Source organism: Ornithorhynchus anatinus, chromosome 18, assembly GCF_004115215.2.
Source record: "Ornithorhynchus anatinus isolate Pmale09 chromosome 18, mOrnAna1.pri.v4, whole genome shotgun sequence".
Classification (NCBI taxonomy): Eukaryota; Metazoa; Chordata; class Mammalia; order Monotremata; family Ornithorhynchidae; genus Ornithorhynchus; species Ornithorhynchus anatinus.
In genome coordinates, this window is record NC_041745.1 from 34810625 (window position 1) to 34831074 (window position 20450).

The window sequence follows — 20450 nt, forward strand, 5'->3', positions numbered from 1 at the left end:
GAGTTGACCAAGGTCACACAGCAGGCAAGTGACAGCACCGGGATTAGAACCCAGGTCCTTCTGACTCCCATGAATGACAGAGACCCTGAGCCACAGTCGGCTGACGGGTCCCTGGGCTGACCGCAGTGGCTTAGGCAGATTCCTGGCTCCCCTTCATTAGCAAACTATCAGTCTGCCACCCCTTCCAGTGATTTTTGATTTTTGATGTTGCAAACTAGCATTTACCTTGGCATTTCAAGGAAGGAATCAAAAAAGAACCAATCTTATTTAACTTTTCCTATACATTTTATATAAGGAGGCAAGAAAAATGAACATCTGGCTATTTTCACACTCAACACGGACTTAATCAACTGATGACGTTTACTTGAGTGTTTTCAGTGTGCCAAGCACTATACTAGAAGCTTATTCTAAGTGTTGCCCACAAGGAGCTCACCGTCTTGAAGGAAGCTCTCTCCTTAACAATCAATGATCACACCTGAGTTTCTGAAAGTTCCAAAAGTTATTATCTGGGTTTGCTTGTGAATGTACCACTTGTCCTAGAACTATTGGTCAGTGGCTACAATTAGATGCATAAACTCTTTTTAAAACAATACTTTCCAAGCACGAGCCTATAGTGTCACAAAGATGAATAGTCTCAAAAAGAATCATGTTCACAAGAATGGAAATGTGACTTTAGTTTCTACCCAAGGCATAAAATAAAACAAGGAGCCCCAACCTTTAGATTACCTAATTTAAAATTAGTTTAAACTGCCTATCAAATCACTGCCAGCAGGGTTGATATGTCTGTTCTATTGTTATACTGTACTCTCCCAAGTGCTTAGTACAGTGCTCTGCACACGGTAAGCACTCAATAAATGCTGATCGACTGACAAGACATTATTTTCTGGCCTTGTTTCTTCTATTTCAGAGAAGAAATGGATGCCTCGATCACTATGCAAGAGAAATCTAACGTTTAGCAAAATATAATTGCTTTACAAATTTAAAAACTCCAATCAAGTCACAAAATTTTCACATTCCTCGGAAACATGATCAGTGAATTTCGTAGGAGATTCAGCTTTTTAATTGCATAAAGTCATTGTGATAGATTTTGAATGAAAAAGGATATTTGACAAAGATATGCCACTCAAAATCGACATTATAGTAATGAATTATAATCTTAAATACTGTGGGTTATTACAGGGCACCATCATTATCCCCCTCAAGAGAGTCAATCATCTCCTGCTGACTTTATTAAATGACTCAACAGGTTTTAGAACTGAAAAACAGAGACAGTGGTTATTTTCATTCATAAAGCCTCTGTCACTATTGTACCTATTTTGACCAAATTCAAGATTCTTCTTTGCAGGAGGGTCAGGATTTCCTAAAGGACAAAGGATATTTCATACAGGGTCAGAAAATAAGGCTCAGCCCTAGCCAACACTTGTTAAAAAAACCTGTGAAGCAATTTATTTCTTAATAACACAAACAGAAGGAGCCTTGTTTTTAAGCCAAAGAAATAAGGATTGGCAACAAATTCCTCCAGCCATAACTGGTTCAGATCAGATGAGCTCCTGTTGAGCTTTTAGTATAGTACACTGCATAAGGTCAGTGCTCAATAAATCTCATTGATGGAGTGATTTGCTTGAGGCCTCAGAAGCAAATGTTGTGACGAGATTGCATCCTCAGGCCCAGTTCAGGATTAATTTGGGAGTCTTTCTGATTGAAACTATTAAAGAAGGGAAGGGAATAAAGGAGGATGAGGACACCTGATTTGATCTTATTCATCAATCAATGCTATTTATTGAGCATTTACTGTGTGAAGAGTACCGTACTAAGTGCTTGGAAAATTGGTAGACACATCCCCATTTGTTATTGTGCTAGTAGTTACTAATGTGTTTGTAACTGCTGTTTCCTATCTAATGACAAACTGGCTGAAAAAGCAAGAGAAAGAAGGCCATTTACCTTCCCTTGGCAGCCACTCAAATTCCTTCACTGTGTTTTGGTAAACAAGAGTGAGAAGCTCGATAACAAGGTTGTAGCCAAACAGTTTTTCCTGAAACTGCTTTATCAATTCAACAGGGCCCCTAATTATTCAGAATCCTAAGGGAGGCTGAGAAATAAGAAGACCCTTGTTGCTTGAGGACACAAGGCTGGGGAAAGGATTAATTGGGAGAGACAGTTATGAATTCCACCAATCTAAGGGGGTTCCTGGAGGTAGCTGCTATTATGGCTCCCAAAACATCAGATTTCTCTGCATGGAGCATTCTCCACAGATGTCTGCTCCACATCAGAAATTCATTTAGCCACAAGTGGATTCTGGTCAAAAACAATTGTTTCCATTGCAATAACCCTCTCAAAAAAATACACACAACCCTCATAGATGTGGTAATGGGGTGAAAGCCTAATTGTGCTTTAAATGAACCATGCAACTTGAGGCATAGTGATCTGATACTTTATAAAATATTTAATCACTGTGCACTTGGTCTTTAGACACAACTCCAAAACAAATCATGTCACAGTTCAAAATTTTACAAAAGCGTTCCACAAGTTCAATAAGGGATCAATCTGATTGTGATGCCCACTGAGGAGTTAAAAATGTTTAGGAGAGATCGGGATTGGGATTTTCCTCGGCAACCATGAATAAGATTCTCCCTCCTCAGAAAATGGCTTTGCCAAAGGTTGTCAGGGTTCAGCCCGGCTTTCAATCTTTACACAAGCAATATTTAAAAAAGGGATAAGTACCCATTCTATGTGAGCAGATTTGGAACAAAGTGTCAGCAGGCCTTAAAATCTTAGGAAATTTATTGAAAGTACTATCAGAAGTCCTTAAAAAGAAGCCTACATATTTCATTTTTATAAATTTACAGCATCCTTCTTTTCTACGATTCCAAGGCGTATTTGGAGAAGGAGAAAACTCATTATGTTTCGTCACCTTTTCAGCACACACTTAGGTTGCTACAACTTCCAACAGAGCATATTTGGCTATCGTTGACATTTAAATGCCAAATCATTAATTGTATTCTCCCCAATATGGCATATCTCTATTTAGCAGGATCCCTGGGTAAATGTGTTAATGATTCTGAAATTGCCTCTTAAAAATTAGTCACTTGCTTATATTCACAATTGGCTTCTCTTGGCTTTATCTAGAATCGTTATGCTGGAAAAATCACTCACTGCATCACATTTTCTTAAAAAGCCCCAAACTGTGTTTAATTTACTTAAAATAAAAGGACTAGTTCTTGGAGATATCTAGGAAAATGTCACTACTCCTTTGCTCAATACATTTATTTTTTTTTTCCAATGGCCCTGAAAAAGCCCCCACTGAGTTCTCGTGAACACCTCATCTTTCCAAGCTTGACATTATTATGAGCTTTAAATGGCCAAATTTACTATTTCTCATCAACCAACTCTTAGGTTGTTTTCTAAAGTGAAGTCCCCTTGTATGGTACATACAGAGGGACTCGGAGACTTAAAAAATTCCACTGAGGAAACAGCAAGGAAAAGAAGTGAATAAGGGGGTGGCCCGAGGAATTCTCTGAGGGTTTTGAGCAGTTATGGGAAACACTAGGGACCTGTATAATGAGCACTCCAAGCATTCCCACCTCAAGGAGAAGCAGATTCACTCTGGCCCTCTTCTCTGCGGCCTGGACGATGGTACTTTGTAGAGACCCAGCCCACCGCACTCTCTCTTCCCTCAAGGGACACCCACTCTGTCAATCAATCGTATTTATTGGGTGCTTACTGGGTGTACAGCACTGTACTAAATGCTTGGGAGAGTACATATAACAGTATTATATTATAACACTATTATTATAGCCTCCAATTCAAAATACCAGACTCTGTGCCCAAGTTCAACATTTCCAAATACCACCCCTCTCTGTGCTCACGTCTCACACTATGCAATGAATGAACTTGAAAAAACCTTTGTGGGAAACATACAACATATATTCTTAAATGTGTAATACCCCCTTAGAGATCAGAAGAAGATCCTTACCTCGGGTTGATTGGAAACATTTAAAATGAGGGCCCACAACTCCGCTCGAAGTGCTGTAGGGCTTCCTTGCCGGATATACTGTTGAGCAGCAGCACTATCTTGTTCTGTTAAAACTGCCCAAGATAAAGAGAGCATTGACAGATTAACTTTAGAATGACTTTGAAAAACAAGAAACATGGTCAGAGGTGATGTGAATACTTGGTTTCAGATGTCCACACTAACAAAAAGGGTTGGGGCAATTCCTTGGTCCTTAATGAGGTAAATAATAATAATGATGGTATTTGTTAAGCGCTTACTATGTGCAAAGCACTGTTCTAAGCGCTGGGGTAGACAAAGGGTCATTAGGTTGTCCCACAAGAGGCTCACAGTCTTCATCCCCATTTTACAGATAGGGAACCGAAGCACAGAGAAATGAAGTGAGTTGCCCAAAGTCACACAGCTGACAAGCGGCAGAGCGGGGATTAGAACCCATGACCTCTGACTCCCAAGCCCAGGTTCTTTCCACTGAGCTACACTGTGGTGAAAAGCAATCCCCAAAATACTGTATTTTACAGCCAGGGGTTACATGGTAGTCTGAGCAGTGTGGCCTAGTGGATAGAGCACGGGCCTGGGAGTCAGAAGGACCTGGGTTCTAATCCCGGCTCTGCCACTTGTCTGCCGTGAGACTTTAGGTAAGTCACTTCACTTCTCTGTGCCTCAGTTACCTCATCTGTAAAATGGGGATTAAGACTGTGAGCCTTGTGTGGGGCAGGGACTGTGCTCAAATTGATTTGCCTGTATCTACCCCAGTGCTTAGTACAGTGGCTGGCACATAGCACTTTATAAATACCACAACCATTATCATTATTATTACTACGAGCTAAAAGGGACCCCTTTTCACCTTCAGATTGTCACCCACTAGCCACAGTTACAGGCAAAGAAGGCTTCATTCAGCTCATTTTAGACAGGTAATGTGTCTGTTGTTATAATAACAATAATAATAGTAATAATAACATTATACTGTTGTGTGGTACTCTCCCAAGTGTTTAGTACCAGTGCTCCCCAAACAGTAAGTGCTCAATAAACGTGATTAATTGATTGATTGATTGATCAAGAAAAGCCATCTTAAAACTGGGAAATAGGATGTCTTAAGGCATTAAGAGTTGAACTAGCTTCTAAATCTTAAAACTGAATAACCATAGTATTGTTGTTATAGTCTCCTTAGATGCATGCGCATAATTCCCATTAACACTAATGAGAGCTGTGTTTGTGCATCAAAGAGAGAACAGGCTTCTTTGATTCTAAAATAAAATTCAAACGTAGCATGGGTTAAGCTATCATTATAAGGATATGTGTCTGTGCTTGCTGTTTCCTTTTTAGTGAGCCAGCTGTGATGTTCTTCAGCTGGCACCTATTGGTAGAGCTAAAATATCAGGGTCCTTTGTCTTTATCGAAATTTCCATATTCTCCACAGTGTTACAGTGTTTATTGATCCTTAGGCTTAGGTTATTTGGTGATAGAACTGCAATCAGATATCTAGTTAGGGAAACATAATTCTCAACTGTATATATTTCCATTACCCTATTTATTTTGTTAATGAATTGTACATTGCCTTGATTCTATTTAGTTGCCATTGTTTTTACGAGATGTTCTTCCCCTTGACTCTATTTATTGCCATTGTTCTTGTCTGTCCATCTCCCCCGATTAGACTGTAAGCCCGTCAAACGGCAGAGACTGTCTCTATCTGTCACCGACTTGTTCATTCCAAGCGCTTAGTACAATGCTCTGCACATAGTAAGTGCTCAATAAATACTATTGAATGAATAATTCTTCCAGACCGGTGATAAATAATCACAGGCTTACCTTTCTGCCCAACGCGTACATGCTCGTTTTCAAAAAGTTCTACAAATGATAAAGCAGGGGAAAAAAAAACATAATGAAGAGAAGTGGGGCGAGACAGTTCTTCCTGTTCACTCCCAAGGTTTTAAAGTTGCTGTCGATAGCCTTGTTTTTTAAGCAGTGTCGCGGTTTCATTTATTGACCTATCCCTCCTTGGCTTTGCGGGGCCTTCTCTGACTGGCTTTGAGGGCTTAACCACCTCACCAGGGAAGTTCTGGAGAGCTCTGATGGGCGAGGAGATGGTACGGATGGACTTCCTTTGCACCCCGACAAGCCTGGGGGCCCCTTTCCCACCTGCAAGCATGGGAGAGTTAGACCCGATGACACTAATCTCACGAATCGTGACCAAATCCCTGGAAGACCAGAGGACAGACGCACAGGACTACTGGAAGGTGGATGGGAAACTGAGAAAAATCAAGGAGAAGTGGCTTTGGAGGTCATCGAGTAAATTCTGAGTGGGGCGAAGACGGGAACGTCACAGATTCCCATTATGTTCCCAAACGGCAGCCACTTCTTTGAGACTACTCGTCCCTTTGGTTGGGAACCTCATGACACGTTCTAACTACCGCCCAGACCGCAGCCCGTAGCATTTTTGACGCTGCAAAAGCTCCCACGAGCCTTTTAGCTCCCTTTTACATCAGCTTCCCCATCTATAAACAGCAGCAAAATGTCAGTCACATTTCAGGACAAAAGCAAGGATTAATGAGGTAATGGGAGAACAGCAGTTTAGGCTTTTCAGAAGAAGAGCAACACACTAAGGACATTAGTATTCAGTTTGTTGATTTCAAAACCTTTTAAATGAAGTCACCATGTCAGCTTCATTCTAAGTGAGGGGGAGGGTGGAATGTATTACAAACCCCCATCTTACCAAATGAACCAAATTTCCTGAGGCTAATTATTATGCCTGATAAATGTTACCTGAGGGTGAGGCTTTTAACCTAAGTATCATAAGAAAAAAAAGAAATCCTTGATTGTACAATTAATGATCGTTAATTAGGTTTCTCCCCAAGCTTATTAATGGATGCAGGCAAACACATGAAGTCCTTTTGCCCGAGGGATATGCCCCACTGCTGGAACACGGTGAAGAAGGCATCTCTAGTCCTCCACTCTAGGAAGGGCAATGCGAGCTGCCTCAGAGCTCTTGGGCAAAGGGACTAGACCAACCCTGAATGTGGGAAGCAGGAGGAGGAGGGGGGGTTAGGAAAGGCCAAGGCCAATGGAGGTTTTTACCAAGAGAAATTTCACAGGCCCAATGACTACTGAAAAACAATCTGCAAGGCTGACAATCTCAAAATCTGCAAGGTCCCAGAGGGAGCAAGTCAATAAGGCATCGTTACCTTTAAGGTGAATAAATTAAATGAGAGATCACAAGGGCCATCTCTGGCAGCAGCCCCGCCAATGGGGACTTTCCCACGCCAGGTGACAAGTAAATATTATTCACTAACCAGGAGGCACTTGCGTTGAATCATCAATGCCCAGCTGTCCAGTATTCAAACCTAGCTCACTGAAGAACTCTTTCTGGAAAACATACACAAGAAAGAAACCTAAGGCTTATACATATTATGTGACGAAAAGAGCCTGACCATCTTTTTCGCACACCAAAACCTGTTTCACAATGTAACCAAACATCACTCTATTTCTGTCAATAAAAAAAGATGAAACTTGGACAGTAATAGGCTGTTGTACTACAAACAATAGTAGAGAGGTGAAAGGTGGCAGTGGGAATTCTATCTACTATTTAAAATTATGAAAGCACCCCAGTATATCTGCTGTACATGGTCGCTTTCAATTCGAGAGCTTTTTCCCCCCTTTCCTTTAGCTCCTAATCATTTTCTCTCTGTTCCTTTTCCATTCTGTACTTTCTTCTCACCTCTTTCATTTTCTCCTTTCAATTGAGTGCTTACTGTGTGCAGAGCACTGTACTAAGCATTTGGGAGAGTACAGTACAACAGACCTGATAGATATATTCCCCGCTCACATGGAGCTCACAGTTAGGCTGGTCAGGCTCTTTTCTTCACATGATAAGTGTAAGCTTGCAGCTTAGAGAGAGACTGATGTTAATATAAATAAATTATGGATATGTACATAAGTGTTGTGGAACTGAGGATGGGATGAATAAAGGATACAAATCCAAGTGCAAGGATTTTGCAGAAAGGAGTGGGAGAAAAGGAAACAAGTGTTTAGTCGGGCAAGACTAAGTTGGAGGAGATGTGCTTTCCACAAAGCAAAATAAATTTAATAAGACTTCTTTTTCTGTTTTTTTTTGGGGGGTGGGGTCGGGTGGCAGTGAGGTTGTTTTATCTCTGTAGAGAGGGAGCAGGAGAACAAACTGCACAAAGAAAGGGACAAAGAGGCCAGGAGAGGGGAGGAGTCAATGGATATTCTGACCCTTTCGTTCCATTAGTATTTGTTACCTTTCTCACAGGTGTCATCCAAAATTCCCTTCTATTGCCTTCTTGCAAGTACTTAATGCACATAATTAAGTGAAGGAAACATACCATTAATTTCTAAGCAACTTCCCTAGACAATTTCACTCCAATTGCAAAGACCAACATTTATCATTACCTTTTATCTGCTCCCTTTCAGCCTGTTTTAAATCAACTAAACACTGCTCTTATCCAATAGTACTTAAATAGATTGTTCAAGTAAAAATGAGTATATAAAATGCTTTCTAAAATCAAGATACATGGCATCTACTCACTGACTTCCTCTAGCCATCTCCAATTCCTGACAGAAAAGCAAATGAGTCATCTGGCAGGGTTTTTAATCATAAACCCATGAAGCCTGCTGATCATAAAACTTTCTTCCCAAAGATGCTTTAGATATGCTTCTCTCAATATCTGCCTATTTTATTAGCATTAAATTAGCATAATTAATGCTAATGCTAGGATCATACTTTATCATCTTAGAATTGCTTCAATTTTCTTAATCTTCCTGTTGTCCAAGTTTGAAAAATCCAAGTGGCTAGTCCATTAATTTCCTTTTCAGTAGAAAAATCAGCAAACCCATCCATTCAACTGGCAACTATTCACATTTCTCAGGGGCTCATCTTGTCTACGCTATTTATCATGGGAAGCAGCATAGCCTAGAGGATAGAAGACGTGCCTGGGAGTCAGAAGGATCTGGGTTCTAATCAGATCTACCATAAGTCTGCTGCATGACCTTGGGCAAGTTACTTAACTTCTCTGTACCTCAGTGACCTCATCTGTAAAATGGTGATTAAGACTGTGAGCCCCATGTGGGACAGGGACTGTTTCCAACCTCATTAGCTTGTATCTACCACAGCGCTTAGAACAGTGCTGACACAAAGCAAGTGCTTTATAAACACCAACATAGTTATCATTATTATCTAGATTTTACACCTTCATTATTTTCCAATTGTCTAATCAGTCTTTGTTTTTCCTATAAGTTATTTTAACTAATTCAGCAGTTCACTCCTTAAAAAGAACTATGTAAGAACACATATTTCTGCGAATCCACTTTTGGGAGGGTTTTTTTGTTTCTCTGTTTAATTGTTTTTTAAAGGGGGACAGGGTAGCACAGTGGGAAGAACATCAACTGGGAATCACCTCGGCTACTAACTAGCCGGATCACTCCAAGAAAGTCATTTCAATCAATGATACTGATGTTTCCTTGGACTGATACTCCTATCCCCTTTCTTTTCAGTCAAGGATGACTTTTTAATGTAGCCAAAGTGCCCCATCTCCAGATGGGCCCCCACCTCGAGCTACTTGCAACATGGAAGACAGCAGGGATCAATACTGATTGATGGAACTTTCACTCATTCATTAATTCATTTAATCGTATTTATTGAGTGTTTACTACTGCACAGCAGTGTACTAAGGGCTTGGAAAGTACAATACAGCAATAGAGACAAACCCTGCACACAAAGGGCTTACAGTCTAGAGCCGGGGGAGACAGGCATCAAAACAATTTGGGGATGAACTTTGGGATGGGACGGCTGGAATTCTGGGGTACCCAGTGACCGTCAGTGTGCAGGTAGCACTAAGCTCCTTCAGTGGACACATCCCATATGAAATACTGTCCACAGCTTGTTTCAAAAATGAAGGCAACAAAAAAACACAGATTCCTGTTCTTGAAATTATTCTGTGGTCCAATATTTTCAAAGTGGTGTCCTTAATGAATCCCAATACCTATTACTATACTACAGATCTGCTAGAAATGGCTTCAGATACCTAAAGTATGAAGCTTTTTCTCCATCATTTTCTGTGATTTTAATTGACTATACTTACCAATTCAGGGATGTCTCTGACTTTTAGTGGCACTTGGATTAAACCCAAATGAGTTCTGAAACTAGGCTGATCACCATTTTCATAATTTGGGTTGCGTAGATTCATTAGTACCTTGGAATACAAACACAACAGAAGTAGTTATTATTTGTCTTCAGATCAAACTTACAGTACTAGATTCATGGCCCCACACTCCCAAGATGAAAACCATTTTAGGTGAACCAAAATATCAACGATACTGAAATCTAGTTTGGGGGAAGCAGATAAGAAAATACAGTACAGATAAATGGAATAGAGTATGTAAGAAGTGTACACAAGTGTTAGAGGTTCTAAGTACTTTGTTCTTCAGTGACAGGGAAGGGATGAAATGGCAGCTGGGAGACAGAAAGAAAGGAATTAGAAATAAATCAGGTAGGGCCTCCTGGAGGAGATTTGATTTTAGAAAGGCTAGGAAGATGATAACTGTAAGCCCGTCAAACGGCAGGGACCGTCTCTATCTGTTGCCGACTTGTTCATCCCAAGCGCTTAGTACAGTGCTCTGCACATAGTAAGCGCTCAATAAATACTATTGAATGAATGATAAGAGCAACAGTCTGGTGGATGTGAAGGAGGTGGGGGAATTTCAAAGTGAACAAGGGATGGGCAACAAGCTATGCAAGAATAAGGCACAGTGAGTGGGTTAGCATGAAAAACACTCCTCACACTCTTAAATATTGCCGAAAATGGAAATAGTCTGGACCCCATGTAGACCAGAAATGATCTAATCCTAAAATCCTAAAACTGTGAACTCTGAAATCAATGTTGCTATTATTAAATGAACCTCGAGCATCCTTTCTGACATCAACGCAAACTGCATTTTTAATGATTTTAAGTGATTTCATTTATTGACGGACCCTTTAATCTAAAGAATAAGGAGATTTTTTTCCCCTAAGAAAATGTGTGAAAGAGACCATTTCCCTGGCCCATGTCCTGTCTCTGGCCTAAATGCCCTCCCTCCTCAAATTGGTCAGACAATTATTCTTCCCCCTCCAAAGGCTTATTGAAAGCACATCTCCTCCAGGAGGCCTTTCCAGACTAAGCCCCACTTTTCCTCATCTCCCACTCCCTTCTACGTCACCCTGACTTGTTTTCTGCTGTTCCCCCTGCTCCCAGCCCCACAGCACTTATGTATATATCTTTCATTTTACTTATTTGTATTGATGTCTGTCTCTCCCACTCTAGATTGTGATCTCATTGTAGGCAGGGAATGGCACTGCTTATTGGACTGTGTCCAACCCAATTGCTTTATATCTACCCCAGCGCTTAGAACAATGCTTGACACATAGAAAGGGCTTAACAAATCTCATAATTGTTATTATTATTATTATTATTTATTGTTGTATTATTCTTTCCCAAGAGCTTAGTACAGGGCTTCTCACACAGTAAGCACTTAATAAATATGGTTGAATGAAAGAATGAAAGATAAGAAGAAATAGGTTTAAATGGCAGGGAAAGAGGAGGATTACTTGATATCTCTAAGGCCAAATAAGTACTGGAATAGGTTACTAATGGAGGTCAAGCAATCTCAATTGAAGAGATTTTCAAAAGGTTTAGCTTTAGGGCGTAGATCAGACTGCAGGAGAAACCTAGTTCAGATAATAATAATGTTGGTATTCATTAAGCGCTTACTACGTACAAAGCACTGTTCTAAACACTGGGGTAGATACAAGATAATCAGGTTGTCCCCAGTGGAGCTCACAGTCTTCATCCTCATTTTACAGATGAGGTAACTGAGGCACAGAGAAGTTAAGTGACTTGCCCATGGTCACATAGCTGACAAGCAACGGAGCCGGGATTAGAACCCATGTCTCTTCCACATTCTTAATTCAAGACAGAACGTAAGGTCTGCATGACAATACACTGCTTTTAATCCAGTTAATGGAATCCAATAGGATTTCAACTCCTGGAACTTATGTTTGGGAATAATCAGGTGAACATATTCCTGTTGCGTGCAGAGGTAATTATTTTCATATCAGCAAATTAGAAGGCTGCACTCTTGACTTCACATCATTCATACTTTCAAAGGCAAAAAGACCTATTCACCCAGGGAGAAGCTGAAATGCAATTCTCCAAATATGCCTATCCACAGGCATTTAATTAAATTTCTATTTCAGAGTTACATTCATATACATTAATTATGATGTACATTGTGAGGTTTTGATGGTCAGCTTTCAAATATAATTTAATCATGTACATATAAAAAATTAACGCCCCAGGTATGTCATCTCTTTACATGCTAATAAAGGCCATGAATAGCATAGATAAATGAAATCTATAGATAATCCAAAAATCTCATTGAAACCAATGGTTTCCACCTTCTTCCTCATAATGTACTCCACCTTTCTATAATTCCTCAAATTGGATTTTAGCCAACACAATATTAAAAATTTTTTTTTTAATCAATCTAATTTCAGAAGGCAATATAATGCAAAAAACTGGATTGGGCCTGTATTCTTAGTGATGTTTACGAAATGGTAAAAACATGAAAATGTCCTGATACGAAGCAATTAATTTTGATATTAGAATTGGGCAGAAAATATGACCAGCAAAGGAAATGCTGACATAATTTACTATATATTATTTCAATCTTACCTAATCTACCCCTATTTGAATGGACAAACGAGTCTCAGGCCTCAGACTTCTTTCAATAAATAGATTTAGCAGATTTTTAAGGCATTTCAATTCCTCCCTTTTTCAACAGGAACGGCAATCGGGGCTTATTTTCTCACAAATTTTCCCTCCTCCCTCCAATTATTTATTGTTTTGTGTCAATTCATAAGTGCTTACCTCAAGAAAATCTTTAGGAGCATAAACAGGTCTAAAATGACTTAAATCTAAAATGAACAAGAAGAATGAATGAAACTTCATTCAGTAAACTATCATTCATTGAAATACTAGTAATACTCAACCTTGGGATTTTCCATTCATATAAATCTGATCTACCCCTTGCTTCAGTGCCTGCAAATGATAGGATCCCAACCTGAACCAGGATCTTTCCTCACTTTGCAAAATATTACCAACCTTTATTACCTCTAACTTCTCAGGAAGCTAGCAACTCTTGAGCTAAATGATCAAGTTAAAAATAAAAACATCATACCTTTCATGTTGTCTGAAAAATATCTAACATACTAAAAGAATTTAAATAGTCCCTAAGACATGCAAAATCATTTTCAGAAATTTCCAAATTTATACAGGTGATTTTATTCAACCTGTTTTAAAAGTCTTAAACTGTCTGGAGCCATCCCATTTAATCTCTGCCCTATTTGAAATCAAAGAAACCCAAGGAGCCTACTGTGCTCATTTAATGTCATTTTGTATAGCAGGGAAGTGAAGATTCCAATTTAAGAAAGGTTAAGTGATTTACTCAATCGCAGCCAGGAGTTAATCAAAAAGCCCAAACTATAACCACCATCCAAGTTTCTAGTCTTAATTACCACACACCTGCATTAGCACCTGCAGTTAAATATCCTAGAAGTATATAGGAAAACGGACCACCATATATGTGATTTCTACAAGTCAGAAAAAAAAATTAGCAAAAAACATAGTGAATATTCAGTAAAAAGATTAGGGATGTTGAAAAATAACCTCGTTTAAAGACAAGTAGCTTATATAGTTTATTTTGGCCCTCTGAGTGACGAAATCCCTCCAAACCCACTTTTATTGTAAAAGTAAAGATTTTAACACTTAGGAAAAATTAATTTTGAAATACCTGGTTCATCTGTCCCCATTTCATTCCATTTATTAAGAAGCTCTTTCTGCTCTGCAACTGGTCTCTATAAAACACAAGTGATATTTCAATAGTATGATGAAAATGAATCAATCTTTTCAGAAAGTCAGTACATATTACAGATTAACTTTTAGGTCTAATACAGAGAGCTTTCATTTACTCATTCAATCATATTTATTGAGCTCTTACTGTGGGCACAACACTGTAGTAACTGCATAATCAATTCATTATCTTAAGAGCTAACTTTCTTACCCCAAATTACAGTTATTCAATATTTAAATAGGACTTTGTATATACCTATGCAATTCACTTATTTAGTTTTGATTTCTTAACCCATTACACGAAGAAATGGAGGTTCTACTAGTCTTAGTAGAACTGCCTTGCCCAAACAAACAGGTCACTCGAGACATATTTTGTTTATAAGTATAAGATTATCTCTAATAATATTAATAATATGACCGGAACTTATTTTTATATACTAGGAATAAGCATCTAGCTGCAGTAATTTCTAGTATAAGACACCTGGTTAGCCTCCCTTTGTATTGTCCCTTCACTTTAGCTAAGAATTAACATTTGGTCATTTATCAGTATATTTTCTAAAAGTAATGAGAAGTACTGACCAAACTTTTCATTCTGGGCCACTGACTCTAACAACACTGTTTCCATTATTCACGTTCATAGGGTGTCTGAGTTCCCAGGTTACAAATCATAATGATCTATTTTAAATTCATTTTAACATTTTGGAATGCTAGACTAATTACCTTATCTTGGGAGTGCATCAAGTTTCCTTTATAAAAAGCAGCACTGATTAGGGGAAAGAATCATGGATGGAAGTCAGAAAAATGTGCTTCTGGGTCTTGGCTTTGAATTTAGACCCCTGGAAGTGGGCTTTCTGGGGATGGAGTAGATAATCATTTAAGGGAAAGATCTGTGGGGATCATTAGAGAGAAACGAATCTGTTATTTAATGTTTCCTATGAACCCTTCAGCTCTTGGGCATTATGGGGTCATGGATTCCCTTTGACTGAGTCACTCAAAGCAAATGACGAAACTCTCACCTGCAGATTAGGGATGCAAAGGTTGGCCAGGATGTTGAAATTGTAAATGACATGATTTGTGAGACGTGTTTTGAGGTCTTCAGAAGAGAGAACCTATATAAAAATGCATTCTCTTTCTCCAGATGTTTTGAGAAATAAAAGCCTTTAAGAACTATAAAGCCTCGGTTGTCACAGCTGATTGGTACTGAAAAAACTGAGGAAAATCATTCACGGGCCTACTTTCTCAAATGATTTTCTTGGCAATGTAAAGTGTTCTGAACCTCTGAAAAGAAAACTCTAGAGGTGAAACCTTGATCAAATGACTACAACATAGCATACTTGCTGCACGCTTCTTAAAATCAACAGGGTGTTGCCTGCTCTATACTATGCCTTATTTATTTTAAGAACCATTCTTTTGTGAAAAGACAAAGTCAAAAATGATCATTCTACATATAAGAGAAACATAGTTTGTGAGAATGGTTTTGTGTACTACCTTCTTCTAAGGTCTTATGCCTTTGACTCATCTCCGACCCATGGCAATAGCATGGACATATGTCTCCTAGAACGCCCCACCTCCAACTGCCATCCTTCTGGTAGTGGATCCACAGAGTTTTCTTCATAAAAATACGGAAGTGGTTTACTATTGCCTCCTTTTGCGCAGTAAACTTTACTCTTTGCCCTCCACTCTCTCCCACGCCGCTGCTGCCCAGCATGGGTGAATTTTGACTTGTAACAGATTGCCTTCCACTCACTAGCCACTACCCAAGCTAGGAATGGAAATGCCTCTGCTTGGCTCTCCCTCCCACAGTCAAGACTGGAAAAGAACTGGAACCTCTCCAGGTGTGAACCTGAGAGAAGTCCCTCTCTATTTCTCTCTGGGGCGATTTCCTTTCCCCTAGAGTGGCTATTCAGCACCTATGTTATTAACATCCCCAGTGGGAAAAAAAAAAGACAACAGATACTTAACTAACCCTAACAGAAAGGAGACAAGTAATAAAGAAACAGGGCTTCCCTGCCCTTAAGGCCTTCTATTCCCGCCTCTGGCTTCAGTAGAGAGTACTAGGGTAAATTAGCAAAACTGCAAATCCTTACAACTCCTCAGCAGATAAGAGCAAAAGACAGCCCAGGAATTATTATGTTGAATCACCCATTAACTGCCTGCTTCTAGATGATCTCTGGATAGTGAGTTTTAACCTAATGGACCTCGTTACCTCACACATGAAAAGTCGAGGTTGATTAATGCAATTGGCCCCATAATCACTGATAAAAAACTTCATAGAAAAAAATATAAATTTAATCTTCACAACTCAAAGTCTTTTAAAACATTACCGATTTCTTACAGTACTTCTACAGTGTTGGGTTTATCATTTATAATAAATTCATAGGAAAACCGATTTTTGGCATCTAATGTATCTATGAATGAATAGCTATAGAAATAAAAAGGTACTCTTTGGCTAAGGCATTTGGAATTAGAATACACTATTAGGATAAGCTTTTCAAAAGACTAAAGATAGAAGATGGCATTGTTATGCATTTTCGTTGCTAAGAAACATCTTTTTATCTGAAAAATCTCAAGTGCTTTACAAACATAGGAAAATGCAGCACTCTGAAAATTGCTTGAGTCTTGCACAAATAGCTCAATAGGAAATAACATATAAGATTCATATCTGTGCTCCAGAGTATCAAAATAAACCATACAACTGGCCAAATACAGACACTCTCTTTGCCAAACGCAGATACGCTAAACTCAATAGTGTGGTAATTCAGCCCTCCCTGGGTTTGCCCATGTCAATGGTGGAGGAATTTAGCTCAGAGTTCCATGTTAGCTATGTGCTTTATTTCCCTCATGTGTAACTCTTTATTCTCTAACTCTAGTAACAGGGGATATGGAAAGCGCAGGTACTGAAAATAAACAGATCACTGAAACATATTATTTTAGCTGAAAGTTTCTGCCTTGCATGTCTCCAACATCCTTTCTCCCTCCTCACCCACCTTGAAAAGCCCTTTCACTGCACCTGCTAAATGGGACTCAAAAGATGGGTTTGAGATTTTTCTTCCTTTGCCTCTCCGCCCCAGCCCCAAACCACCTTGCCATCAGCAGGAAAGAGAGAAACTGCTCGGGTCATTTGTACACAGAATAAAACAACCTCTGAATAAAGGAAAAGAACTCAGAACAGTGCTCCACACACAGTTAGGGCTCAATAAATACCACGATTAATTGAGGAGAATAGTTTTCCTCAGGAAAGCTTCAAAACCCCTATTGGCATCTTTAACAAGAAACGAGATCTTCACAGATGATCCATTGAAGAGATTCCACTGGAGAGGCTGATATATTGGTAAAGCAGCATGGGGAAATTGGAATTTGCCCTAATTCACTGTCACCTTCATTACTGCCATATTCAGGTGCGTTACTCAGTGGGAACAGGGAAATGGTCTTGTTACCTTCTGGGCTAGTGGGATACTCAGTTCAGTACACATGCTATTCAGGCTCTTCAGAATTCTTTTCTCCCAACATGCCTAGAACAAACATAAAACGTTTTAAAGCTCTGTTTTATAGTTGCACCTGAAAACACACAGAACAACATAATGAGAGATATTTACCAAAGCAACAGCAAAACTGCACCTTTTCTTAATAAGGAAAGTTTGGGTTGATTTTACAGTAAGGTATATTAGTAAATGATCAATTGAATTACAGTTCTGGTAGAAAGAAAATAAAATTAAACTTCAAAGCATTTTGGAAATGTCTGATGTTTGGAGAATCTAATTTACTGAAAAGTGAAATTATTGAATCAGAGATAGTTATGCTCTGATTTTATTATTCATGCCGCACCATATTTTTATGCCAAATGCTTCTAAAGGGCTAGCTATGATCCATCCAAAACATACCAACTTGTGCACAAGACTTGGTATCCTTAGATGAGGTTCAGTCAAACTAGATTAAAAGCAATAAAACCAATAACCAAAATCCATCCCAGAATTCTAAGGAAGGAGAAAGTGTGGTTACAAAATGTTATGCATATAAAACAGCTAAAACCTATTTAGTTTTTTCTTTAGCAAATATTATGATAGAATTGCAGCTTTATAAACACAACATTAAATCTTCTTCAGAGCAACTAATCAGAATAAAAAATGGGAACAAAGAAGTGACAGTTAGTTTTTAGAAGATTAAATTGAACTTTACATCCTGGATCTTGCTAAGACCCTGAAACTTGAATCTCATTCACATTTTTCTTATGATGTCAGGTCATCTCTGACCCAGAGCGACTTTGTGGATACATCTCTCCCAGAACACCCTACCTCCGTCTGTACTCATTCTGGTGGTGTAGCCTTAGAGTTTTATACCCACTATTTATTTCAAGAACCATATCATCCTCAACCACTAGCTAGCAACCTCTGTCCCTTCACTAAATTCAAAGAGCTTCACCAAGATTCGCAAGTGATTCCTGAATCAAAAGATATTGATTCACCTGGAATCTCCTGAATCTCTTTCTGATCCTATTTGCCTGAAATGATCTTTGAAGACAAATGGAATCAAATGATATTGATTACATATCTACCACAAAACAGAAACTATCAAAATTACTAAAATATGAAAAAACACCAATTATGAAGCAAATCCTAACCCTGAGCATTTGCAGTATACTTTGCTACAAATAGAATTGAATGACTTGTGGCTCAATTATGTGTTCACAATTTTCTGTTTACTTCAACCACTAACAAAAATGACCTTCCTCCTGATAAAAGGGCAATACTCAGAAATAAACACAAAGTTACAAGTGCAACAGACTCAGAAGAACATAATATATTAGTATATATTTCGTTTAATTTTGTTTTCCTCCAGGGTGAAATCTGTTCAAACCAGAGAGCTCTAAAGACAGCCTCTGGATCAGTCTCTACAAGTTCCTGAGAAAGTGCAACAATCCATTCCGTTCCAAAACAAATACTTTTTGTCGGCAAAAATATGAATCCGTCAAATGTCACAGGAAGCCGAAAGCATTAATGATTCATTAATAGTTTTTTCTGGCTCAGAGAAAATATTAGCCCCACGCGGCTGTGGAACAAGCTTCCATATCAGGATCCTGCTCTCCCTATTGATACTGGCAAATATGAAAAAGGGCCAGAGGAGGGAGGGAAGCAAAAGGCTAATAAAACTCATCATCATCATCATGAATGGTATTTACTGAAAGCTTATTGTGCGCAGAGCACTGGACTAAGCACTTGGGAGAGTACAATATAACGTAGTTGGTTGAAATGTTACCTGCCCACAAAGAGCTTACAGTCTAGAGGGAGGGGTTTTAACTGTTCCAAACAGGGAACAGTTAAAACCCTAAGGTAAGGCCGGTCAGAAGTACTGAGAGTTGCTCAAATTGGATGTTCTGACCACTGAATTGTAAATTTGGCCTTTTCTCAGATTCTGCTAGATTTCATCCTTCAGGGAAGTGCACCCATTTGAATGAAGGAATGAATCAATGAATCAATCGATACTACTTTTTGAGTGCTTACTGTTTGTATGCAAGCACTGCCCTAAGGACAACAGAGTTGGGCAGACATGTTCCCTGCCCATAGTGAGCTTACATTATATACAAAATATCAGGTCGAACAGAGTCTCTTCCGGCCCAAGACTCACGGCCTTAGTAGGAAGGAGAACAGAAAGTGAATCCTCATTTTACAGATGGGGGAAACTGAGGCTCAGAAAAGGTTAGGGAAGTGGCAGAGAGGTATTCTTACAACCAGGAGCAAAGGGCATGCAAAAAAGAGGTGAGACCCATGCTCCTCTCCTCCAGGGTTGGCTGTAGGGCATTCTGAGGTCTTGGGTGTTCCCCTCAGGATGCTCAGGTTTGGCTTCCGCTCTGCCTTGGGGAAGAGGATCGGTCAGCCACCCTAAAGAAGTCAAGGTATTCCAATCAGGATCCCTTGTTAGGCATCAACCAGGGCAGCAGAACTCCTAACAGCAGGGAAGGTGCTACACAAGGCATGGGTGAATCCTGAGGATTCAGTTTTAAACTCAGAAAAAAAAGTCACTCAAGTGTCCCCGGGCTAATGAATGGCCACTCTGAAGTCCTGTAATTGGAAACAGAAAGGCAGAAATCAGGATATGGAATGCCACATGACCTTGTGACTCCCAGGCCACGCTCTATCCCCATTAATGGCCACTAGGCCATTACGCTTCCCAAAAGACTCACATGACTATACAGTAGAAAACCAGATTTCGGAGCAAATGTTCAGTTCCCTCTATGTCAAAAGGAAAGAAAAGTTCTGAGAGTTGAACAGGTAGGTTGATTATTTATTGAAAGATGACAAAGCACGCAGTGAAGAAGAAACCAAGACTTCTACCCCAAAGACTTGTAAAAGAAATAAGAACTTCAAAAAGAACCACCGATTCGAAAGAAAGCGAATGCCGCATATCTTCTTATATTTGAAAAATGTAATATGAGACATTTACTTACACTATAACCGATTTTCTCTATAAATGAAACCAGTCACCTTAGATTCATTTTTCATTCCAATCACTGAGAACTCAAAAGGGTCCACGGTATTGATTCAAAG

The 20450-nt window shown here is 39.2% G+C and overlaps 1 protein-coding gene and 1 non-coding gene across 2 annotated transcripts in view; both read right to left on the bottom strand.

The window, feature by feature from the left end:
• Window positions 1-20450, bottom strand: part of TBC1D19 (TBC1 domain family member 19) — a 67542-nt gene that overhangs the window by 36224 nt on the left and 10868 nt on the right. The window contains exons 5-11 of the mRNA XM_029046601.2: window positions 17346-17420; window positions 13850-13913; window positions 12928-12974; window positions 10105-10215; window positions 7297-7369; window positions 5816-5854; window positions 3974-4086 (exon numbers count right to left, since the gene is read on the bottom strand). Coding sequence (XP_028902434.1) covers window positions 3974-4086; window positions 5816-5854; window positions 7297-7369; window positions 10105-10215; window positions 12928-12974; window positions 13850-13913; window positions 17346-17420 — 522 coding nt within the window. The remainder of the gene's footprint in view (window positions 1-3973; window positions 4087-5815; window positions 5855-7296; window positions 7370-10104; window positions 10216-12927; window positions 12975-13849; window positions 13914-17345; window positions 17421-20450) is intronic.
• Window positions 15629-15761, bottom strand: LOC114805552. The gene has a single exon (XR_003753524.1). It is a non-coding gene; the product is annotated as a small nucleolar RNA SNORA7 (small nucleolar RNA).